The sequence below is a fragment of the Bos mutus genome, chromosome 9 (assembly GCF_027580195.1).
Source record: "Bos mutus isolate GX-2022 chromosome 9, NWIPB_WYAK_1.1, whole genome shotgun sequence".
NCBI lineage: Eukaryota > Metazoa > Chordata > Mammalia > Artiodactyla > Bovidae > Bos > Bos mutus.
The window spans coordinates 11,347,885-11,375,083 of record NC_091625.1 but is presented as its reverse complement, the minus strand read 5'-3'; the positions used below and the strand labels follow the sequence as shown (position 1 = coordinate 11,375,083).

At 39.0% G+C, this 27,199-nt stretch overlaps 1 protein-coding gene across 1 annotated transcript in view; it reads right to left on the bottom strand.

The window, feature by feature from the left end:
- RIMS1 (regulating synaptic membrane exocytosis 1) overlaps positions 1-27,199 on the bottom strand; it is a 599,571-nt gene that overhangs the window by 386,091 nt on the left and 186,281 nt on the right. Inside the window, 1 exon segment of the mRNA XM_070376186.1 lies at positions 24,287-24,328. Coding sequence (XP_070232287.1) covers positions 24,287-24,328 — 42 coding nt within the window.

Below are 27,199 nucleotides of genomic sequence, written 5' to 3'. Positions count from 1 at the left end.
CCGCCATCTGCCACTGCACTCTCCTCAGCACAAGGAGGGCAGTAGGGGGCAAGGCCCAGGTCCCAGCTTTGGGAAGAAGATAAGCAAGTGAGAAGACTGGAAGGCAGGGAGCTGGAAAAACTGGCTGCTAAGTGAGTTCTAACAAAGGAATGAGTCTATCAATGGGAGCAAAAGGTTGTCGATCCACACTCATATATAACACACATGTAACACATGTGTCACATGTGTTACATTTGTAACACATATGTAAATATAAGCACACCCTTCCGAGTTAGTAACAAGGAGCAATGACTACTCTAATAAACTCTGTAACTGAAAGGAATATTATAGTATTTTGTTTTAAAGGACTTCCATGAGCTATAAATTCCCAAACTTCAAACTTAACATTGAATCCCACTAACCTAAAATTTAGCACCATGTTACAGTTTAGGAGTAACAGTTTTTCTTATAGTTTGGACATGATACTATTATACTGTCAAGAAAGACATACCACTGGTATTTCATAATTACTTCTGAATTATTTTCATAGGAGAGAGCTATAAAGAACCAAAATACATCATGGAAATAACTGGAAAGAAAAGATTAAACAAGAAGGTCAAATACTTGATTACACAAAAGCTCTAGAGTTTAAATGACTCATATACGTCACAAAAATTAGTATTTTAAATACACACATCTGTCATCTACCTAATGAGAACACAAGCATAAATATCAACATCTGTGTCTCACACAATGTTAGTTACACAGAGAATATTGGAACAAAGAAAACAATTTTCTCATTCAACAAATAACTACCGAGTCTCAAATAAGTATAAGGAATTGTGCCAAATATCCATGGAATTCAAACTGAACAAGATTTAGACCCTACTTAACAGTCAAGATAAAACTTGATTGAATGTAATTTCAACATAATGTTCAGGAATTTGAGAGTTGGACAAATCTGTGATATGAGTGTAGACCCATCTCGGCTGCTCAGGGAAGAATAACATGAGACAAACTTTTAACTGGATCTAAACAATGGGTCCAGTATTCATACATGAATACAGATGAGAAGAAATGTGAGGCAGAAGAAAAGCATCCAAAAAGTGAAGGTGTATAAAAATAAAAGGTGGAATCTGGTATCAACCAGCCCCACTTGACCAGAACAATGGTACTGAGTCCCGAGTATCAGAATATTATACTGCAGTCTATAGATGGAGCAAAGAGAGGTCCTAGTGGGGTGTGGCATACTTACCGTGAGGCACCAGAGGTCTAATCTGGAGGCAGCTGGAATGTGGGTGTCTAGATCAGGGCTTGCAAACTCGGGTGCCTATCAGGCCTGGGGCCTTGTGCCAGCAGTCTCGGGGGACCACGTTGTTCTAGCCCATAGGAAACTCAGCGGGTCCAGTTCTGCCAGATACCTGGTTTCTTCAGAACAACTAGAAACCCAGAGTTTGATGTGAACCTTTCTAATTCCTGGATGTCACATAATTCCAAAGGAGCTTTCTACTGACTGCTGGATGGATTGATTGACTGATGGATGAAAGTGGTATTAGATCTCTGTGCTGACAGCTTTCAATGGGTCCACAAGTAACAAGGATGTTAGCATGATCTTGGCATGAATTGATGAGGCCTCAAATGGGATAGCAACAGCATTATCACATGTGTAGTCATTTTTTCTTACACTTAATCAATTGATAAGTTAGCTTTTAACACATAGTAATCAACAACCTTAAGGTAACATGATTTAGAAGGAATTTAAAACTACCTGGTAGAAGCAGGTCTCAGTTACATGCAATTTTTGGTTAAAGGTTTTGGCTGTTTTAAAAATATTATTTTAAATATATTTTGAATTATAAAACTTTTTTTTGTACTTTTCCCCATTGAATTGGAATGATTTCCAAGGTTCTGCAAATAAGGTAATTGTAAAGTTAAAGCATTAAGCATTTATTGTTGAATTATATATATATATATATATACACATATACATATATATATATATATATATATATATATATATATATTCCTATTCTGGGGACCTTCCTGGCAGCTCAGATGGTAAAGCATCTGCCTACAGTGTGGGAGACCTGGGTTCAATCCCTGGGTGGGGAAGATCTCCTGAAGAAGGAAATGGCAACCCACTGCAGTATTCTTGCCTGGAAAATCCCATGGATGGAGGAGCCTGGTAGGCTATAGTTCATGGGGTCGCAAGAGTCGGACACGACTGTGCGACTTCACTTTCCTTTTTTCACTTTTTCATTATAGAAACCTATAAAACACTGGTGAAAGAAATCAAAGAGGACACTAATAGATGGAGAAATATACCATGTTCATGGATCAGAAGAATCAATGTAGTGAAAATGAGTACACTACCCAAAGTAATCTATAGATTCAATGCAATCCCTATCAAGCTACCAATGGTATTTTTCACAGAGCTAGAACAAATAATTTCACAATTTGTATGGAAATACAAAAAACCTCGAATAGCCAAAGCAATCTTGAGAAAGAAGAATGGAACTGGAGGAATCAACCTGCCTGACTTCAGGCTCTACTACAAAGCCACAGTCATCAAGACAGTGTGGTACTGGCACAAAGACAGAAATATAGACCAGTGGAACAAAATAGAAAGCCCAGAGATAAACCCTGCACCTGTGGACACCTTATCTTTGACAAAGGAGGCAAGAATATACAATGGAGAAAAGACAATCTGTTTAACAAGCGGTGCTGGGAAAACTGGTCAATCACTTGTAAAAGAATGAAACTAGAACATTTTCTAACAACATACACAAAAATAAACTCAAAATGGATTAAAGATCTAAATGTAAGACCAGAAACTATAAAACTCTTAGAGGAGAACATAGGCAAAACACTCTCCGACATAAATCACAGCAGGATCCTCTATGACCCACCTCCCAGAATATTGGAAATAAAAGCAAAAATAAACAAATGGGATCTAATTAAAATTAAAAGCTGCACAACAAAAGAAACTATAAGCAAGGTGAAAAGACAGCCTTCAGAATGGGAGAAAATAATAGCAAATGAAGCAACTGACAAAGAACTAATCTCAAAAATATACAAGTAACTCCTGCAGCTCAATTCCAGAAAAATAAATGACCCAATCAAAAAATGGGCCAAAGAACTAAATAGACATTTCTCCAAAGAAGACATACAGATGGCTAACAAACACATGAAAAGATGCTCAACATCACTCATTATCAGAGAAATGCAAATCAAAACCACAATGAGGTACCATCTCATGCCAGTCAGAAAGGCTGCGATCCAAGAGTCTACAAGCAATAAATGCTGGAGAGGATGTGAAGAAAAGGGAACCCTCTTACACTTTTGGTTGGAATGCAAACTAGTACAGCCACCATGGAGAACAGTGTGGAGATTCCTTAAAAAACTGGAAATAGAACTGCCATATGACCCAGCAATCTCACTGCTGGGCATACATACCGAGGAAACCAGAATTGAAAGAGACACGTGTACCCCAATGTTCATCGCAGCACTGTTTATAATAGCCAGGACATGGAAGCAACCTAGATGTCCATCAGCAGATGAATGGATAAGAAAGCTGTGGTACATATACACAATGGAATATTACTCAGCCATTAAAAATAATACATTTGAGTCAGTTCTAATGAGGTGGATGAAACTGGAGCCGATTATACAGAGTGAAGTAAGCTAGAAAGAAAAACACCAATGCAGTATACTAACACATATATATATGGAATTTAGAAAGATGGTAATAATAACCCTGTATGCGAGATAGCAAAAGAGACACAGATGTATAGAACAGTCTTTTGGACTCTGTGGTGGGGGGATGATTTGGGAGAATGGCATTGAAACATGTATAAGAAACATGTATAAAAATAAAGTAAAAATAAAAATGAGTAGAAACAGTATCTTTCAGGCAAAAAATATTAACAAATTGGCTATTTCTTTAATTTATAAAGGGTTCATTCAGTAAGTTAAAGTGGGAAAAATGGATTATGATGTTACTTTTTGATTTTTTAATTTGTGCTAATTGATTTCATTACTTTTCCGAGTATTGGTCTTCATTTTAGCTTAACGTTTATTAATGTTTATTCTTAGAGTATAATAATAGTTTTTATTTAGAACTTAACATTTGTAATTTGTAATATCTAATATTCAGTAGATTAATATAATAAAATTAATTTCCATTTTAAAAAAAAAAAAAAAAGAAATGAATTGGCAGTCCAGGTTCGATGCAGGATACAGGATGCTTGGGGCTGGGGTACTGGGATGACCCAGAGGGATGGTATGGGGAGGAAGGTGGGAGGGGGGTTCAGGATTGGGAACACATGTACACCTGTGGTGGATTCATGTTGATGTATGGCAAAACCAATACAATATTGTAAAGTAATTAGCCTCCAATTAAAATTTTTTAAAAAATAGTAAAATAAATAAATGCTTTGCAAAGATTAAAAAAAAAAAGTCAGACATGACTGAGTGACTAACATACCTGCACACTAACACACACACACACACACATAAAAAAAAAATATATAAATTCTTTAAAGTTTACTACATTGCCAGTGGTTTCCCAACCATTTTCTTGTATTTATTTGTCACTTAAGTCAAACAAAAATGATTAAGACTAAAAAAAAAAAAAAAGGTTTGAATGGTAATCTAATGGAATCATATCATAATTAGATAAAATCTCTGAAAAGGTCATATATATGTCCCCAGTGATAATCATAGGGCTTCCCAAGTGGTGCTAGTGGTAAAGAGCCCGATTGCCCAGTGCAGCAGATGTAAAGAGATACAGGCTCAATTTCCAGGTCAGGAAGATCTCCTGGAGGAGGGCATGGCAAACCACTCCAGTATTCTTGCCTGGAGAACCCCTTGGATAGAGGAGCCTAGCGGGCTACAGTCCATAGGGTTGCGAAGAGTCAGGCATGACTGAAGCGACTTAGTATGCACACATGCCTTAAAAACGATGATCATGAAGTTAAAATTAGAAACAGTAAGTTGAGTAATAAATATGGGCAGTAGCAATGTTGTCCAAAATGAAGAATCATTTAATATTACTAATAACATATTAAAATAATTGATTAAGAGTTCTATTTTAATACCTTAAACAGCCAATTAGAAGGCTGCTTTTCTCTCACAGCTAGTTATAATAATGCAAATATTTTCAATTTCTCACAGCTAGTTATAATAAGGCAAATATTTTCAACACTTGCTGTATAGAAAAAAGAGTTCAGTTGGTACTATTTTAATAATATTTTCATGCCAAGAGCATGACTCCCATGGATCATATGCAGCCAAGTCATCTTCCTACACTTCTCTTTGTGTCTCCTGTGCTCAAATTATGCTTAATAAGTGATGCACAGAGAATTAGGGATGCTTTTGGAAAGAGTAAGATAAAGAAGCTTCAGAGTGTCCACAGTCCTGCTCTTAATAACCCAGGAAAGAAGGTTTAGGGAGAAACCAGAGCCTGGGGGAGGAGACTGACACTCTTCTGGGGTGTCTGGAGGGCACATACTCCTGAAAGCGACCCTCTTCCAACGCACAGCTGGAACAAGATGGGCTCGGCAGGTGGAGGTGTGCTTAGCACCTGGCAGTCACCCCAAGCTCAGAAGGCCTTCCAAAATGGTGAGTCAGTCCCACTGTGTAAATCAGGTCACCGAGACACTTGTCACTGTGCATGTATTACTCATCTACCATCTCTGAGCCTTGTCCAGAATGTTGTTTATAAGATAAAGATGAGGGTCAACTCTGAAACGAGGACTCATGGGGGAAGTTGACCTTCATAGAGCTTCTCTGAAGCCAGTCTGAGGGCTTTAGTGGGGATGAGTGAGAACACCCCATTAGGAGGGGACATTTGGGCATAAGGGTCAAGTCCAGCGTTTGATTTCTTAAAAAAATAATAAATAAATAACAGAGAACTGATGGATTTCTCCAACAACTTGGTATCCAGATGTCAGGAGACTCAAAGAAGTCCTTTAAAAGTCCATGAGGTTGCTGAAAACATTTTGTAAAGGTATCTGGATCTATTTCCTAGGCACTTATGCAACAGAAACCATCCTTAGGAGGTTGGCATCTGCACAGATGAGGATTAAAATGTGGCGCTAGTGGTAAATAACCCACCTGCCAATGCAGCAGACACAAGAGACATGGGTTTGATCCCTGGGTCAGGAAGATCCCCTAGAGGAGGGCATGGCAACCCACTCCAATATTCTTGCCTGGAGAATCCCATGGACAGAGGAGGCTGGTGGACTACAGTCCATGGGGTCGTAAAGAGGCAGACACGACTGAAGCAACTTAGCACAGCACACCTCAGTGCCACTGGGGCTGCTCCAGGGGTGCGCTGACCTCAGGTAAGACAGCTGTTACCTAGGGCCCCCGTAGTCCCCATGTGCCTGGCATGGTCTCTGATGAAAACTCTTCACTTGGTATAATATGATCAGTTCCCCTTTTTCCTCTCAAGTACCCCAGTTTGGACCATAAATTGTATAAACACAGCACCTTACCTTAGGTATTTTCTGCATAGCAACCACAGTCAAAGGACCTGAGTCCGACTTTACTGGATTAAAGCATTGCGAAAGACTCTACTCCAATTCAACATTTTCAACAACCTTGTTCACAGGGTACTTTACGTTCTCCTATGTTTGGTTTATCTATTTATTCTATAGCCAGAGGGACAGAAAGCAGTGATTTAAACCATGTCACCTCAGCATCACCTGAAATCCGTTAGTGCACAGGGCCACCCCCAAATCTGTGTATATGAAAATTTGTTCTTCAGCATAGCTTTTGAAAACTATCAAAACGCTATTCTACACGTTTTGTTATTAGGAAAGATAATGTAGATTATAAATCGTACTTTTCTTATTTAAATAATTTTAGAAACTAGGTATCTAAATTAGCTTTTCTTAAGTATACTTTACTATCTATAAATTTTAGCAGATCTTGTTTATCCTTTGTTTTATTACTTTCTGTTATGTTTAACTGACAAGCCACTTCAACTCTTTCTGTAAACTTGAAAATACTAAATAAATATAAAAATTAAGATTTCAAATAAATGTTTAAAATCTTCTTTTCATCCTAGAAGTAATTATAATCTTTGTGCAGAGAGAAAATGGTTAGAAGTTGATAGGCAAAGGAGTCATTCATTTTCCAAAGTCAAAATATGAAAGGGAAAAAGTGACTTGTCTTGCTGGTTTGGAGCAGAAAAACATCACAGAGACTCAATTTTACATAATAATGCACAGGAGTCCCTTTATAGTTCTTTTGAAAATGAGTTAGGATACACACGGAAGGATAGACTGTATGACATTGGATAAGAAAATTTACCTCCCTGACTCTCAAATTCTTCATGTTTAAAATATGGTTAGCATTTGCTTCATCTACATTTTGTGAGAATAAAATATAATTATATGTAAGGAGAACCCAGGAGTATGCCTGCCTGGAACAGATGCTCATTAAGTGGCAATTATTCTTATTTTTAAAGGAAAGAAAAGCAGCTCCTTAACAATCACAAAAACTGCATTCCAAGATTTCTGTGAATTTCCCATTTCTCAAAGTTCCCTCTATTACATCATGTAGAAAGTAACACTTGAAGACTGACTTCAATACTCACTGAAATACTTTTATGAGTCACATTGCTTCATTGCCTTTGGAGAACATAATAAACTTATTCATGTCACATATATTAACCACCAGGAGATCTGGTGTCCAACCATAAGGTTTTGCAAACCTGAATTTATGTCCTGGTTCAGAAGTATTATTTTTATACCTCTTCCTGTTCTTTTACTTCTAACAGCAGCCATTAAAGTTTGCCTGATTCCCAGGACTGTTCTTCACAAAGGAATGAAATGTACCTCCCTTGGCTAGAGTGATTAAATATGCCTCTGTGACCGAAATTCCTGAATTTTCAGCGAGATGCTAAGAAGACTCAGGGTAGATGGCAAGATCTACCTCATTGAGATCCCTCACTGTTTTATCTTTTCCCCTACTCAGGTCCTCTCACTGTTTAAGCAACGCAAATCTGTGCTCCCATGGTGACAAAGTACCACAGGACTCACAGCGAAGCTAACAGATATTAAACCATAAAAGCCAAGAAGAGTCTACCCATTCTCTGTTTTTTTCCCCCTTTAACATTTTACAAACACAGAAAGAAAGGCAATAGATAATATACCTAGCTTATCAGGTCAAAGGAGACGATGGAGCAAAGATTTCTACATGCAGCGGAGTGACAGACAGGTATGTGAGCCATGGCGGGGATAGCAGAGGGCCTCTGCCCCTGTGGGGGCCAAGAGGCGGGGCCGCTCGGGAAGGCAAGCCCTGCTTCTGGGTCCTAACTAAAGCTGGGGCTTGCACTTTGGAAGCAGGAGGTGACCTCTGCAGAAGAGCCTGAGTTCCCCTTGCCTCTGTTGCATACTCTCCCAAGCGGGCTCATCACACGTGTCACCTGTCCAGCCCAGCAGATCTGGGGTAACCACAGGGGCTTTCCTGAAAAAGCTATTTCCCCACCTGTTTGTGGGTAGAGCCTTGTGGTTTCCCTTCTCACCCAAAGAGTGAGCATTTACAAGCATCTGAGTGAATAACAGTCATGAACGGCTATATTTCTGTTACATTATTGGTCAAGTGGCCATGTAATCCACAAGGTAGAGAATAACACTTGTTCAAACAATACAGATGCTCTCCATATCACATCTATTTGGTTGTCATTGCCAGCCAGGAGCTTTCATATTACTTTCACACATGAAGAAACTGAGATTAAATGAGACCCTCAAATTGCCAGAGCCATCAAGGGACAAACCTGAAATACAAAATCCAGGTCAGGTGGGTCTCAAAGTTGATGATCTTGATGGTTTACCGTAGTCACGCTGCATTGAAATCTTAATGATGGATTTTTTTGTCATTTGAATAGATGCCAAGGAAGTATGAGCAGAGATCACTGAATGGCCAGCAAAGGAGGCAGGTCTATAGAGATGAGGGCTAGAAGCAAAATGTCCATGGTTCCCTTGGGTACCCCACGCCCTATTTCTAACTGTTCATCTGGTCCTTCTTTATCCTTCTTCCTTGGATTCTGCAAGAAACCCCAATATCTCTTAAGCAACCCAGATGGGATTCTCTGACTTGCAAAAGGAATCATGCTGTTTCCTCCATGTGCTTCTGTAGCAGCTGCTGGGGGCCCTCGAAGGCTACAAGGACGCACTTCACCCTGAGCCACACAGAGCACCATTGCACCTGAGAAAGCACAGCTGTGCTGGAGGGCAACCCAACAGTTTTCACCACTAGAAACTTAGCTATGTACATCATTGTCCTATAGATAATAGCTATAGGATTCTGGGAGATTTACTAAAGACTAAAACTTTAGCAAAGTCTAGTATATCATGATGAATGCATAAAATGATGATGCATTTATTCCCCCCTTGTTTGTATGACCACTAATCTGCTGTCAGCATCATGTTTTTAAATTTCTTTGGTTGTCTAACAAATCTATTGTAGATCAGCTTAGTGTGCATTAGATTTTTTTTTAAAAGCCGCTAAATTTTCTAATACTTGCAAAATAAATTGTTAATTCAACTATAAAAGGAAAGTGTGCTGATAATTATAATTTGTTTCAATACTTCAATACGCCTTATTCAGACAGAAAGTAAATTTAAATTAGCTGGGATCTTGGGGTCACTGGCTGCTACTGTCTCAAATATGGCACTAACCTCCACAGTGCTATGTCTTGGAGTTTTCACCATAAGAGGAGTGTGCAGATGCCTGGTCTCTAGTGAGCATGTCAGCCTCTTAGAAATAGCTTTTCCTTGATTTGGATTCTCCAAGTTTGGGGAAGTAGAGACATGGGCTTCTCTTTTGATTTCTTTGGCCAGGCCTTCAACATGCATTCTTCAGTTTTACACTGAAAAAAATGTACTTTGGGTCCAGTAATGAAGGTGATTGTCACATGAGTAACAAATACACACACACTTTATATACATCTATTATATACATAAAATATGTAATTACATCTAAGTCTATGTCTATAATAAAAAATAAGTGCTTTCTCTTGGAAAAGAAATTTATAAAAGTATTAGTATAACCCACCCAGAAACTAACACTACACTCCAAAAGTAAATTAATAAAAATAACTTGCTAAGAAGAGGTAGCAGGGATCAATAATGGAAGTGTGGAGAAACGTTACACTTGCTTTTTCTCTATATTATTTGTACTGCTTCTCCACAAACAACGGCTATATGTTTATAAAGAAAACTTATACTGGATTTCTTGGGGGGCTGTGGGAGAGGCCACAGTATGTTTCATGCTGCCTGGTGACCTGCTCCTGCCCCTCAGTTTACAGGGTTTACAGGGACAAAACCATCTGGGGATTGTTCATTTCTTACTGGTTAAGTTACACAATGACACCTAACCATCCCCCTTCCTAACAACCAGATCTGCAATAAATGCTATCTGAATGCCCACTGTCCTGCAGCTACAGAACCTGGCCTTGCAACTACAATCAGACAATTAGATGCTTCAGTGTGTGGACTCTTCTACAATAAAAGATTTTCCATCATCTGCTTTCACTGCCAAATTGTTAGAAATGATGAGTTCCCAGATTCTAAGTTCTACACTCTTAAGGCTGGTTCCTACCTGATCAGTGAACACACAAGGGAAAACAACAAAAAAAATTCCCCCAAGAGAAAGCCAGCAGTTTTCAGCTGCTTGTGTCCTTTCTTGGCTGCCAGAAGTTCAAATGCTCACGTTTCCTCAATGGCTTGACCCTATTCCAAGTCCCCTGCACTTGACCTTTGACGTTCCCACATCTTGCTCTCGAGTGCCTGGTCCTTCTGGTCTACAATGAACTCACCCATAGGGCAGCTCTACTACTGGCCATGCCCTAGGTCCCCTCTAGCAGCATCTCTTCATCAGTTCCCCTGGGTCCTGTGTTCATCTTTGCCCCATCTTTGCCTACAGGTCTATCATCCTCCCCTGCTTGCCTGCCAGCATCCTGGATCATGCCTACAGCCAGGGTAAGACACCGACAGCAGATCAAGGGCTTGAAGGTCATTTATGCTGGGTTTATACAGACTGCTAACATTCCTCCTTCCAGTGTTTTACTTGCACTGAGAACCAAGAAGCTTAATCTCAGGCAAAAGTCCTGAATATATTCCCTCTTCTCAATCTGTTTCTCATAATTAAAATTTAAAGGTAAGAAAATAACTTTTGATAGGATAATAACCTTTTTCATTAACATTTTTATATTTAATCCTCTTTTCCAGCAGACTGTTGATGAAACACTTTACCCACCAGGCCCAGTTCTTACATTATGATACTATTACCTACTACTATAAATATAGTTTGTTCCTTCCCAAACTTTTAATTATCCCTTTTATTTTGTTTCTACATTCTGTAGACATAGTCAAACAAAATGAATCATGTAATTCTTGAGAAAGCAACACTGAGGTCACACTGTGCTGCCAGTCCCTGTTGAAAGGAAAATCTTCCCTGCATCTTTAAAGGACAACAGGGCTTGGAGAAGGGCTGAGCAGAAACACTGAGGCTACATTGGCTGAACCCCATGTTTCATTGGGAAATCCTCTCACTGTGGATGCAAAGGCCTCTGAACCACTCCCTGGTACAGGCCTGGGTTTTTACACCCTGACCTAAAGTAACTTGTTGTAATATGGCAAGTGAAGATATTTTTAATATTTATTTTGTGCTCCTTTGTCTACCATTCCTACTTAAATTCATTACCATACCTAATGCTATGCATATATTTTCACCACTGTAGACAGGTCATCACAGATTTTAGGTGTCTCAACAAATATGCTATTTTAACCAAAGGGTGGCAGACAAAAGTTTAATGGCCAATCTTCCCTCACTTCACAAGGATCAGAAGGCAGGACCAGAGGGAACAATTCAGTTATATTCAAGACCAACATAAAGAGTGATAATTCCTTTCATTCTTCAGAATCCCTTTTATTCATACAATACCCACCCCCATACCCCCACCAAAGTAGTTTCATTTAAGTATTGTAACAGTGACATTTTGGAAATATAGATTTTACATAACTCTTTTCCCTTCAAGCTAAGAATATAAGTCTAACTCTGAATTATATCCTATTGTAAGGAATACTAAAAGATTTGGGGAGTAAGGCAACCTTAATTTTTTGAAAGAAATTTTAAGCTAGATTAATACCACTCATCTCTGAAAGACCTCATTTCTCCTTCTTACTCTCCTGGTTTCTACTAGAATTTGTACCGTGAGCACCAAAATATATATCCTTTCCCCTCTTCTCAGTTTATTTTTTTACATTTTACTCCTAAAGCCCTAGGGCTCCAAAACTCACACTTAAAGCTAATATTGGAAAGAAAATATTCTGAAACAGAAAATTTAATGAAGTTTCTATTTTGAGATTTGAAGTGGCTTCATCATAATCTCTGTAGACCTTTGAGACTAGCAGATCTGAGATGACTGGAAGCTGAGGGAGGAAGAGGTAACTGACATGCCAAGCTCTGAGTAATGACTGGGGAGTCTTCCTGGTGACTATCAACCATGACCCAATGGAAAGCCCACTGTCAAGTCATAAATGAGACCTGAAGTCATCCTGGAGGCTCTCTTTCAAGCAGAAGTGATGCAATGGATCAGCTGGGTGCTCTTGGGAACTGCAATCAAAAGGCACCCATCAGACTCACTCTCCTTTACAGACAACTGACACCTTGTACTTACTGGTCAACTTCCACTAAAACATAAATCTAGTCTGGCTTCAAGAATCAGATTTGGCTCTGAGGCATTGGAAAAGGATAAGAAGAACTCATGCCTATGATAATGAGTCTACGGTTAAGGTAAAGCCACTGTATTAAATATAAATGGCAAAAATTCAGATTGTATTTTGAGTGATTTCATGCTTTTATAGGGTAATGACTCTCTTCTTGTTTTCTAAAATATATGCTTTTACATTCAACATTCTGTCTTTACTGCTGAAAAGTAGGCCATCCTTTCCATAAAGGAAAACAAAACACTAATTTTACAAATTACATGCAGTGTGATAATGCAGGAGTCAGCAACCACCTGTGGAGCCTGCATTGTTCATGTTGACTGTTGGAGGGACAGCCACAAAATGTCACGTTCTGGCCTCACCCTTGCCACTTTCCTCCTCATGTCCTCCTGTCCAGCCAGGTTGGCTCCTTACTGCTCTGAGAATTCCCTGGGGAAACCCTGGCCTGAGAGCTTCCACTGCTACCACTGCTTCATATCTTCCCCTACTTCTCTGCTTACCTCACTCTGGTGTCCTTTCTAAGTCCTTGCTGGAATGTCATTTTATCCCTGAGGCAGCCTCGTGGTACAATGGCCACAATGGCCATTGTACAATGGCCCTGTGGGAGGCCCACTGCGAAGTGATAAAGGAGAATACCCATGCTATCTGAATATGCAAATGCACCCTCCCTTGAGACCCCTGATCAAGGAGTCTCTCTTGAGACTCTTCTCTCCTTTCTTTGTCATTTATCTGATGCTGGGAGGGATTGGGGTCAGGAGGAGAAGGGGATGACAGAGGATGAGGTGGCTGGATGGCATCACCAACTCAATGGACGTGATTTTGAGTGAACTCCGGGAGTTGGTGATGGACAAGGAGGCCTGGCATGCTGCAATTCATGGGGTTGCAAAGAGTCAGACATGACTGAGTGACTGAACTGAACTGATGAACTGAACTGAATATAATATAAAATTTGCTTGTTTATTTTATTTTCTGTCTCTTCCCAATGTAATATAAACTCCACGAGGGAGGCATCTTTGCTAGTTTTATTCAGTCTGTATTCCCAAAACCTTGAAGAGTGGCAACCTCTCATAGTTGTTGAAGGGATAACTTGTTTCACTAGCAGTAGTATTTGGTTTGAATCCACTACGATTTGCTGACAACACGGGATGATGGAAATGGGAAACAATTCAAAAATAACTGCCCAATAAACTGAAAGTTTTGAATAATAGTTCCAATCAGTATGTAACTGATTTTTAAAGTATAACCCACATAAAAGAACACAGATTTAACTAAGACTTCCTGATTAGGAAGATAATGTTGAAAGCCACCCAATACAACCATATGATTAATATACCATGTTTCTTTTAGAGGCTGAATGTGAATTTTATGGGAGGAGGATTTGGATTGAGTTTGTACTTCCTTTAGTTCTGCATTGCTACCTACCTCAGAGAAGCTGTAAAGTCACCTCCGTAGCTTACAGAGGTGGCAGGTAAACTTTTTGAAAGTAGTTTTGTTGTTGTTCCATTAGCCTCTTGTCTCTTGTAATTATGTCCATCTCTTTAAATCTGGGATTACAAAGCATTTAATTCAGGCAGGTTAGCAAACAGCCTAAGGCTGTTCACTGGGAATTAAAATATGGTAGCCCAGCAACATCTTACATGGTCATCATTTCTAGATTTACTTCACCACAGAATTCCTCCTCTGTAGTATTTACCAGGTCACCAAAGAAATTGTGAAACAGAAAATTCCATGGTTTGCATTTGAATTTAATTGTTGAGTCGAGTGTCACAGTGCTGCTTCTAAGAGGTAAAACTCTAATAAGTAAAGTCTGATGAGCTCATTCAAAGAATCCCCTGCAGTGAGGAGTGCAAGAAAAAATCAATTTCTGCAGTTTTCAGGGTCACACAAATAATTCATAGCAGCTAAAAGGAGAATTTTGAAGTTGTTATTAAAAAAATCTACTGTTTCTTTACACAGATCACTTCCAATTACAAAGCATATCATTTTATGCCATAAACACAGATTTTTGGGGGTAATTATATATTTTAATCTTCCTGTAAAGGACAGAAGTATTTGACTAATTGATATAAATACTATTTACTTTCCCAAGTCAGATGACTTCAAAATTTATTTCCTAAGTCTAAGTCTATTTTAAAAAGTATCTGTTTTATGCAAAGACTCAGGTCACAGGAGGACAGAATATAATAGCTTATAGTAAAAGATGAGGGAAGTTAACTATCACAGTAGAAATTGTTAAAATGGTGTTAAGTGTCTACTTTATATGATCTATTGGCCTTGAAATGAATATTTGAAGCAAACATTCTACAAAAGTCTATTTCTCTCAGAACTCCTTGTTTGGAAGAATGGAATCTAAAATTTCAGTTCTCAGTATGATTTTTCTAAACCATCCTAAACCATTTGGCATGTGTCTCCAAATCCTAATTTATAGCACATCATCTTGCTTAAAAGTAGCAAATGAAAATACAAGTAAACACAATTGGGTAGGCTTCCCCTCAGAGTCCTTCTGACCTGTTGGTAAATATTCCTATTCCTGTTCCCATCCTTCCCTCTCACTTCAGTAATGATAACTTCTTTCTAATCCAGGGTGATCTCTCTGAATAGACTTGGAAACCCTGCAGCATCCTCAGAAACGCTAGTTCACCAGCTGTCCTCCTACTTTGTAGCCTCAAAATTTTCCAGAACTATGGATTCTAGTGTCTAAACATGGTCAAGTTTCCTCCATGTCAGCATCCCCCCAACAATAAAACTTGTACATCATTTCGCCCCCACGCCACTCTCTGACTCAAGACTTACAAAAGTGGATGAGGACACCAACTGGAACACTTTCTAAACAGACCTGATGGTTACGTAAACTCAGAGCTTGAGATTAAGGTTCATACCACAGGCTGGTCCCTGGAATTCAACACCTTTCTGAGATTTCAAGACATACGTGGTCACTGATTAGTCACTATTAGTCCAAATATCAAACCACTTATCTGTGAACCAAAATAGTTTCTTTTGCTTTCATAGGAGCAGTAGTAATTTTCTTAGAAAGAAAACAGTCTCCTATGTTTTCTTCTAATAATTTATACTTAAGTCTGATCTGTTTTGACATATTTTTGTATATGGTATGAGTTAAAGGTCTAAATGTTTTTTTTTTTAAATTTGCATTTCTATTTCCAGCTGTTTTAGCACTATTGATTATCAATGAATTACCTTGGCACCTTTGAAAAGTTCCCCAGAATAATTTAAAGACAACATGTAATTATTTTTATGCTAGTAATTTTTTAAACTTTACATTTTATAATGGGGTATAGCTGATAGAAAGGGGCAGAGACCCCATAAGAGACTGAGCCAGACTTGCCTGTGAGTGTTTGGGAGTCTCTCACGGAGGCGTGGTTCCACAGAGGCCTGCCATGGGGTCAGGGGCATGGGAAGCAGCATTCCTGGGAGGTGAGGCATGTTGGCATAAGTCCTCTTGGAGGAGGTCACCATTAGGCCTAAGACGACACTATAGCCCTTCTGTAAAGAATACAAGACCCCAGGACTAGGCTGCCTCTGGCCAAACTACTTTGAGGGAGCACAACCTCATTCATCAGCAGAAAACTGGAAAGATTTACTGAGCACAGCCCCTCTCCTCCCATCAGAACAAGACCCAGTTTCCCCCACAGCCAGTCCCTCCCATCAGGAAGCTCCCACAGTCCTCTTATCCTCATCCATCAGAGAACAGACAGAATGGAAACCACAATCACGGAAAAGTAACCAAAATTATAACAGACTTGTGTAACTCAATGAAACTATGAGTCATGCCACATAGAGTGACCCAAGACAGACTGGCAATGGTGCAGGGTTCTGACAGAATGTGGTCCACTGGAGAAGGGAGTGGCAAACCCCATCAGCATTCTCACCTTACAAACTGCATGAATAGTATGGAAAGGCAAAAGGATATGACACTGAAAGATGAACCTCTCAGGTCAGTAGGTATCCACCATGCTACTGGAAAAGAGAGGAGAAATAGCTTCAGAAAAATTACAGAGGCTGAGCCCGTGCTACGAAAAACAATATTGCATAGAAACCTGTAATGTTAGGTTCATGAATCAAGGCAAACTGGAAGTGGTCAAATAGGAGATGGAAAGAGTGAACATTGACATGTTTTAAATTAATTTATTTTTTAAAAATAAAAATCTAAGAAAAAAAATAAATTTATTTATTTTTTATTGAAGGATAATTGCTTTATAGAATTCTGTTGTTTTCTATCAAACTTAAACATGGATCAGCCATAGATATAGAAATTGGTGAACTAAAACAGACAGGAATGGGCAAATTTAATTCATATGATCATTATTTCTATTATTGGAGGCAAGAATGCCTTAGCAGAAATGGAGTAGTCCTCATAGTTGACAAAAGAGTCTGAAATGCAGTACTTGGGTGCAATCTGAAAAACAACAGAATGATCTTGGTTCGTTTCCAAGGCAAACCATTCAACATCACAGTAATCCAAGTCTGTGCCCCAAACACTAATGCCGGAGAAGATGAAGTTGAACTGTTCTATGAAGACCTACAAGACTTTCTAGAAAAAGCACCCCAAAAGATGTCCTTTTCATCACAGGGGACTCAGGTACAAAAGTAGGAACTCAAGAGACAACTGGAGTCACAGTCAAGCTTGGCCTTGGAGTACAAAATGAAGCAGGGCAAAGGCTAACAAAGTTTTGCCAAGAGAATTCACAGCTCATAGCAAATACCCTCCTCCCAAAACAAAAAAGACGGCTCTATACATGAGCATCACAAGATGGTCAATAATGAAATCAGATTGATTATATTCTTTGCAGCTGAATATGGAGAAGCTCTATACAGTTGGAAAAAAGAAGTCTGGGTACTGCAGCTCAGATTATGAGCTCCTTATTATAAAATTCAGACTTAAATTGAAGAACATAGGGAAAATCACTAGGCCATTAAGGTATGACCTAAATCAAATCCCTTACGATTATACAATGGAAGTGACAAATAGATCCAAAGGATTAGACTGGGTAGAGTGCCTGAAGAACTATGGACAGAAATTTGTAACACTGTACAGGAGACACTGACCAAGGCCTTTCCCAAGAAAAAGAATCGAAAAAAGGCAAAATGGCTGCCTGAAGAGGTCTTAACAAACAGCTGAGAAAAGAAAAGAAGGGAAAGGCAAAGGAGAAAAGGAAAGATATACCCATCTGAATGCAGAGTTCCAAAGAAGAGCAAGGAGAGATAAGAAAGATTTCCTAAGTGGACAATGCAAAGAAATAGAGGAAAACAATGGAATGGGAAAGACTAGAGATCTCAAGAAAATTAGAGATACCAAGGGAACATCTCATGCAAAGATGGGCACAATAAAGGACAGAAATGGTACGGACCTAACAGAAGCAGAAGATATTAAAAAGAGGTGGCAGGAATACACAGAAGAATTGAACAAAAAAAGGACTTAATGACATGGATAACCATGAGGGTGTAGCCACTCACCTAGAGTCAGACATTCACGATGTGAAGTCAAGTGGGCCTTTGGAAGAATTACTAACAACAAAGCTAGTGAAGGTGATGGAATTGCAGCTGAACTATTTCTGATCCCAAGAGATGATGCTGTTAAAGTGCTATACTCTATATGCCAGCAAATTTGGAAAACTCAGCAGTGACCACAGGACTGGAAAAGGTCAGTTTTCACTCCAATTCCAAAGAAGGGCAATGCCAGAGAATGTTCAAGCAATGTCACGATTTCACTCATTTCACATGCTAGCAAGGTAATGCTCAAAATCCTTCAAGCTAGGCTTCAACAGTATGTGAACCAAGAATTTCCAGATGAACAAGTTGGATTTAGAAAAGGCAGAGGAAGCAGAGAGCAAATTGCTAACATCCATTGTACCATGAGTTGGTGATGGACAGAGAGGCCTGGTGTGGTGCAGTCGATGAGGTCACAAAGAGTTGGACATGACTGAGTGACTGAACTGAACTGAACTTATTGTACCATAGATAAAGCAAGGGAATTCCAGAAAAACATCTACTTCTGCTTCATTGACTATAATAAAGCCTTTGACTGTGTGGATCACAACTAACTGAGGAAAATTCTTAAAGAGATAGGAATATCAGACCACCTTACCTGCCTCCTGAGAAACCTGTATGAAGGTAAAGAAGCAACAGTTAGAACTGAATATGTAACAACAGACTGGTTCAAAATTGGAAAAGGAGTATGTCAAGGCTGTATATTGTCACCCGGCTTATTTAACTTACATGAAGAGTATATCATGTGAAATGTCAGTCTGCATGCCTCACAAGCTGGAATCAAGATTGCTGGGAGAAATACCAACAATCTCAGATATGCAGATGACACGACCCTAATGACAGAAGGGAAAGAGGAACTAAAGCACCTTTTGATGAAGGTGAGAGAGGAGAGTGAAAAAGCTCTTAAAACTCAACTTTCAAAGAAATGAAGATCATGGCATCTGGTCCTATCACTTCACGGTAAATGGATGGGAGAGAACTGGAAACAGTGACAGACTTAATTTTCTTGGGTTCTAAAATCACTGCAGATGGTTACTGCAGCCATGAAATTAAAAGATGCTTCTTTCTTGGGAGAAAAGCTATGACAAACCTAGACAGGGTATTAAAAATCAGATACATCACTTTGCCAACAAAGGTCCTTATAGTGAAAGCTATGGGTTTTCCAGTAGTCATGTATGGATGTGAAATTTAGACCATAATGAAGGCTGAGCACCAAAGGATTAATGCTTTTAAATTGTGGTGGTGGAGAAGACTCTTGAGAGTGTCTTGGATAGCAAGGCCATCAAACCAGTCAGTCCTAAAGAAGATCAGCCCTAAATACTCTTTGGAAGGACTGATGCTGAAGCTGAAACTCCCATACTTTAGCCTCCTGATGTGAAGAGCCAACTCATTGGAAAAGACCCTGATTCTGGGAAAGATTGAGGGCAGGGGGAGAAGGGGGTGACAGAGGATAAGATGGTTGGATGGCATCACTGACTAATGGACATAAGTTTGAGCAAGCTCCAGGAGATAGTGAAGGTCAGGGAAGCCTGGCGTGTTGCAGTCCATGGAATCATGGAGAGTCAGACAGAACAGAGCAAAAGCATCGCTGATTAGTAATGTTGTGTTAGTTTCAGGTGTACAACAAATTGATTCAGTTATATATATATACATATGTCTATTCTTAACCCTAAAAAATAATTATGTTTTATAAAACAAGGACCTACTCTATAAGACATAATTATTTTTGTGTATTATTATGTCAGAGAGCTGCAGATTTTAGTAAGTGTTTTTTATAACAGATTAATTAATAATGTATTAAAATGACACATTGTTATGTGAAAAAAATCTTAAAAACAAAATGTATATACAAATCTGGAGCATAACATACCAAAATATATGCACCAAGGTTATTGAGTTTTGACTATATAGTGGATATTTTTACTTTTATTTTTATATCTAATTGCATTTTCCTTCATAAATGTACATATAAATTATAATAAAATTTTGGAATTTTATTCATTAAACTTGTGAAACAGATTCCTGAGTTATAACTCTATTTAATGCTAAAATTGGAAGAAATAATCACATAAATAAATGAAACATTGTACATCAACAGAAAAGTGGAAAATCTGGTAAAAAGTACCTTACAATTTTCTAAAACAGTATCAGATTATATTTGACAGTTTCATTGCTAAATTGAATAATCTCAAAGGAATAGACAGAATTTTAGAGTTAAACCAAAAGTTTGCAACAGACTATATCCTTAAAAAGAAAAAAGAAAAATAATTAATAAATGATTTAGGCATACAATTATATTGTGTGATCCCACCCAATTTTAATGCTGAACTTTCTACATGCTCACTGATGATCAAGGACTTTCTGCCAGAACCTGAGTGAATGAAAAACATCAATGGATAGCAATTGATTGTTTTTAAAGATTTTCCCCCTAGATTTTAAGGTAGAAAGATAAAAATGACAACTATGAACAGTTCTATTTCTTTATCCTTTTCCTTATTTTTTTTTTTTTAATAATAATTTTGGCAGAGCGGAACTTGCCTTTTCAGGAACTTCTTATTTTACATTCATAATATCAGTGATGCAAATAATCTTGCAAGTCTGTGACTGTGTGTGAGTGTGAGTATGTTCCATGACTATGGCATTATATAGCACGACTCTAAGAAAAACTGAAGCATGGCAAAAAATATAATTAGTACCAAGTGGGAGTAGTGTAAGAGCTAAAAAAGCTACGAAGGAAAGTCACATTCAATTCAAGTCCTGTCTAAAGCTTGCTTTCGGGTGATTTCTGATAGTTGGAACACTCAAGTTGTCTCCAAATTTTTCAAATGATTAACAGTGCTTCATAAAACACTCTGTATGCTGCATTTTTTTCTTCCTTATTTCTCAATAGAGGTTCACATGTTGTGTTTAGAAATTACAGATAAATAACAGCCCAATCTAGTATATCTCAAAGATATTTCTAATAGAGATGCCTTTCCTTTTCCCATTATAATTATGGTTCTTAACATGCAGTATGTGGTAAAATAAAAATGGGTGGACATGATTTCCCAAACTGGTGTTAGCATAAGATATAAAATGATGGCCTAAAATACTTGGTTCACAGGGCAATCTATGAGATTGAGTTGAAAAAACAATGTTCTTTTAATGTTCAAAATACTCAAGAATAGTACAGTTTTAATAAACAGGAATCCCCTAAGAAGAAAGCTTCAGACAACATGTGAATTGAATATGAAGACTAACATCAGCTTTTCTGCTTTGCTTCTTTAGCCCTGCCTCTATATCCACCTGGCCATCAAATGCCACTTGGAGAAGTCGCGTGAACCCATCTTTCAGTAGTTTACTGTGTGTTATATGTAAAGAACCTTAGTAACAGGAAAGGGAAAGGCAGCTGCATTAGAAATATTCTTTGAGGTATACACTAGAGTACATTGCTACTTGTCTGAAATTTCTCAGCGTAGCATGCTCACCTCAATTAAGGAAGGAAAAATGCAGCATACAGAAGATGCACCAGAGTGTTTTATAGGGCACTGCTAATATGTTGGGTAAAGAGGAGACAACTTAAGTGCCTGTAGATAAAAGATTATTGAAGTAAATTATAACACACCTGTATGGTAGCATACCCTCCAAATATTAACTATAATGTGGCAAAAGAATGCTTATTGACATAAAAAAAATAAAACTTTGTATAGTCTTGACTTACATGTGGGTGGTAAAATAAGGAATGATTTTTAAATTTTTTTCTTTTATTTACCTAGATTTTAAAAAAGGGATGATATGGGGAGGGAGGTGGGAGGGAGGGTTCAGGATTGGGAACACGTGTACACCCGTGGCAGATTCATGTTGATGTATGGCAAAACCAATACAATATTGTAAAGTAATTAGCCTCTAATTAAAATAAATAAATTTAAACTAAAAAAAAACACTTTATATATAAAATTAGAAGATGAGAAGATGCTCATCTGAACCTTAGAGCACAACTACTGAAATGATACTTTTGAAAAACACATATGACAGAGGCTTTATCCATCAGAGGGCAGCTCCTGTTAGCAAGGTTTCTTGTCCAAACTACTGGGCATGTGCAGCGGAGATCAGTCAAGGTTGACAGCTTTCTACTGTGTTAAGACTGTTTAACTTTACACAGTGTCTGATCTGGATTGCTAGGATGAGAATGTAGTAAAATTTTAATGCAACTAATAAGAATATTGTATATGTTGTATGCATGTGTGCCAAGGCACTTCAGTCATGCCTGACTCTGTGTGACCCCTGGACTGTAGCCCTCCAGGCTCCTCTGTCCATGGGATTCACCAGGCAAGAATACTGGAGTGGGTTGCCATGTTCTCCTCCAGGGGCTCTTCCTGATCCGGGGATTGAACCCTCGTCATTTACGTCTCCTGCACTACCAGGCAGTCTTTACCACTAGCACTGCCTGGGAGGTCATTGTATATGCTATTGTCTTAAAATGGGCTTCCCTGGTGGCTCAGACGGTAAAGCGTCTGCCTGCAGTGCGGAAGACCTGGGTTCAATCCCTGGGTTGGGAAGATCCCCTGGAGAAGGAAATGGCAACCCACTCCAGTACTCTCTTGCCTGGAAAATTCCATGGACTGAGGAGCCTGGTAGGCTACAGTCCATGGGGTCGCAAAGAGTCGGACTGAGGGACTTCACTTCATTATCTTAAAATAGGCTCATTTAGAAAGGGTGTTTTTATGATACACAGAAACACTGTAACTATAGAAAGACAAAATATAATATAAGGCAACATTTGGGTATAATGTAAGGCTACAAAATTTACTTTCACTATTTCACTTCATAGCTGCTGCTAAGTCACAACATGTGAACTGAATATGAATCAAACACTTCACTCGTGTCTAACTGTTTGCGATCCCATGGACTGATGCCCACCAGGCCTCTCTGTCCCTGGGATTCTCCAGGCAAGAATATTGGAGTGGATTGCCATTCCCTTCTCCAGAGGATCTTCCTAACCCAGGGATTGAACCCATCTCGCTTTTGTCTCCTGTACTCACAGCCAGGTTCTTTACAACTAGTGCCATCTGGCAAGCCCATTTCACTTCATATAATAATAATAATAATAAATGAAAAAGTACAAACCCTATTTTAAAATTTTATCTATTTTCCCCAAATATACTAGCTGAGAGCTCTACATTTTAGTTCAAGAAATGTTCTAACTTGCCTCCAGACATACCTCTCAGGGCTGAGTACATTGTATCTGTATGACATGGGCATTGGCCTGGACACAAGGATTTAAAATGTAGACAAGCATATCCTAACACCATGCTATTGTCTTGTTGCCCGGAAAAGTCTATTCTTGATTAAGTCCTGTTACTGCTCTCACTTTGCTCCAAATAACAGATGGTTGGAAACGGTAAGCCAGCACCGCTCGTCACTCGTGTTCCAGTGGAACAATCACGTGCAAGGGGAAACATGGGAAGGGAACACAGCTCACAGAGCTGCAGAGACAACCTAGTTCCCCTCTTCATCTTGCAGATGAAAAGCTGAACTGCATGGATATTAAGTGCCTTCTATCCCCTTTCACAGAACCTTTCAGCAGAAAAGTCCAAAATACTACTTTGAAACACTCCCCATGTTGCATTCAAAGCGATGTGCTGTGTGCAACACACATTTGCAATCTCTGTGAATATAAAGTGACCGATCTTGGCATATATTCTTTTGTAATGCAAAAGTGAATGGCAGAAACATGAAGGGGAAATATGATGGTAATTGTATGAGGCCACTATTTCTTTTTCTTTCCTTATTAGTGGGTCCATCAGGTCTGCCTCCTGAAGAAAGTTGTCCTAGTTATACCAGTCTTTGAAAGTGCTGTGAATGCTTTGAACCATTGTACTTATATTAGACAAATCGTTTGACCAAAAAAAACACATTGAGTTAAAATCTCATTTGGGCTATTGAGGTTAATCATAATCCATTAAGATTTTTAATATATACTAAAAATGTAAACTAATGACTCTGCTGAAATCACAAAACCGCTTAGAGTGCCTGATTCAAAGATAAGTCATCCTAAACTCCTTGAGAGGCTGCTTCACAGATGGTCCCAGTGCTTGGGAGGAAGGAGCCCTGTGGGGGCACTTAGGAAAGGGGGTCTTTATCTGAGTGGGAGAGTAGTGTTTCCGTATTTCAGCACTGTGGCTGACTTGCAGATGAAGCCATCATCTCTGCTGAATACCAGAGATCATTTGAATCGTGTGGAAACATCAATATGTTAACATTTGACCAAACAACCTGCAGTTTTTTTCATACTGTCAAAATGAACATCAAGTAAAAAGGAAGATCTACTTTAAGGGAAAAAATTAACATTTTCTCTCTGAATTTGCAAGATGAAGAGAATTGTGCCTTATATTAGTTTTTGCTCTTCATTGATGGAAAACATGTTAAGAATAATTAAATTGATTTCTAAATGACATATACTGTTAAGAGCGTCATGTTTCACAATAGATATTATTCAAAATATGCATGTGGCTAAGGCACACTGTTACTTCTAAAATGTATTGGTGTTTCTTCCTGTTGGAAAGCATGTCCTGAACAGTGATCTCTGGAACAGAAATTATGGCAAACAAAAGAACTTTGCTAAACCACATTTAAACTGTTAGGAAAAGTCAAAGCAAGTTGATTTGTATGTTGAAGCCTCGGTGAAATGCTATTTCCATTTATTTTTAGAATTCCACTGATAATTAAAAGAAACCGTTATTTCAAGTTTTTAAACTGTAAATACACTAAGAGACACCCAAGAGACAGCTACTGCTTTAAACAGTCATTGCATAAGAATTCTGTTACAGCCCAGCCAGCTCCAGGCAACAGGGAAACACCGCACTACGGGAACTTGAAGAAACCCCAACACAAATGATGTCAGAGCCCTACGTACACCTCACTCCCAGGAGGATCCTGAAAAACCCAGAGCAGTGAGAGGTGCCCTCCTCTTTCCAAAGCGCTTGCAATCTGAATGCTGTTCCTTTGAAGAGCAAAATACGCAGCTTGGCGCCTGCTAGCATGGCTGCACCATGACTGTTGACTTGCCCACACCCAACCTCTACTCTCTCCCCTTCCAGAACCCTGACTCATACACATGCAAGCCAACACCTATTTTACTTTATTTTCTATTTTTAAAATAACACATCTTTTTAAAAAAAACATCCAATAATACATCTTTATCAGATGTGTTACAATATTGCTTCTGTTTTATGCTTTGGTTTTTTATCCTGTGGGGTCTTAGCTCCCTGACAAAGGATTAAACCAGCAGCCCCTACATTGGGAGGCAAAAATCTTAATTACTGGACTGCCAGGAAGTCCCTAAACACCTATTTTAAATCCTCACTTTTCCTATTTCTGGCTTCCCTTGTGGCTCAGCTGGTAAAGAATCCGCCTGCAATGTGGAAGACCTGGGCTCAATCCCTGGGTTAGGAAGATCCCCTAGAGAAGGGAAAGCTACCCACTCCAGTATTTCTGGCTTGGAGAATTCCATGGATTGTATAGTACATGGGGTCACAGAGCGTCGGACATGACTGAGCGACTTTCACATTTCCTATTTCAACGCAAGCTTACAAATGTACAATATTTCAACTTGAACTTGTAAAGTATGTAAGTTCTGTTATGTCTTTAAAGTGATGGGACCATTCGAAGGATATTCTTATTTTTAAACATTATCATGAATTCTGAAAAACCAGTTGCCCAAAGGTTTGAATATGTCCTTTTTATGGTTCTGATGTGACAGGGCTTACATGTGATCACAGCTTATTGACAGCCTATCTGAAAAAGAGACTGACTATTCATTTTTAGAACTCTCTTTGTCATGACATTGTTGTCCATGTATCGAGGCTTTCCATTTCTCTCTTGTTTAACCTTCTTTCCTGAAGATTTCTAGAGTGTCTTTTTGGAAAGTAGGAGTGGAGAAGTTAATATTTTGTTTGTTCAACTGAGAATGGAATAAAAATGGATTCTTTCCATGTCCCAGAAGAGACTGGAACCACGTTGTCCCATCACCAACAGAAGATCTTCTACCACGGGAGACAGCCCAAATTTGTTAAGAGATGAACACTTCTGGACTGGTTCAGAACATAGATGCCACATGAGGCCAACGGCTAAAGGTTGGTGATGTGGCTCATATCAACACTGAACCACTTTATTTTAACTGAGGCAGCCAAGGTCTCACAAACCGCCCCACAACAGCAATGATGGGGTGAAAATTGTTTCCTTCCCAAGAAGATAGGAACATAAAAAGCCCACTGTTGACCTGCCAAAGCATTGCTTCAAAATTCAAACCATCATGCAGGTTTTGCTAATACACTATGTAAATAGGTTACTTGCTCCTATTATTTTTAACTCTTGGGGTTCTTTTCCTCTAACTCTGCTCAGAGTGACAAATTAAACACTGTGCTTTAGAATGTCAGAAACCCTGGATTACATTTCTCGTGACGAGAATACCGAAGTGTTTTTAGAATCCCTGACTCTTTTTTTGTGCCTGCCTATACCCGCCCCCAAATGCCACCGAATCCTGACAGTCACTCCCTTCTCCATGCCACCTGCTCCCCGCACACCCACCCACGGGCTGCTAAAATTTTCCTGTCACCTCATCCACATGCCAACCTAGAAGACTGCCTGCATCCCTACTTCCTCACCTCCAAATTGCCTTCAGAATAAGGAAGCAAACATATGGAACTCAGACTGCCAAGGGGCTGATGATGGCCAAGGGTTGTTGACCAGAAAGCTGGGAAATACTTTATTGTCCTCATGAGCCATTTCCTAAGAATCCCAGCTGTTGTCTCAGGTTCCCCATGAGATACTTACTCAGAGACATCAGTTGCTAGGAGAAAGTTCAAGGCTAAGATGCATTTATTGATCTAAAAGCAGACTTGGAAGATACAACATTTCCCTAGCCCATTAGAAATTCCCATGCTGGCCACTTCCATTTTTAGCCTAAGAAAAGCTTTTTATGTGAGTGACAG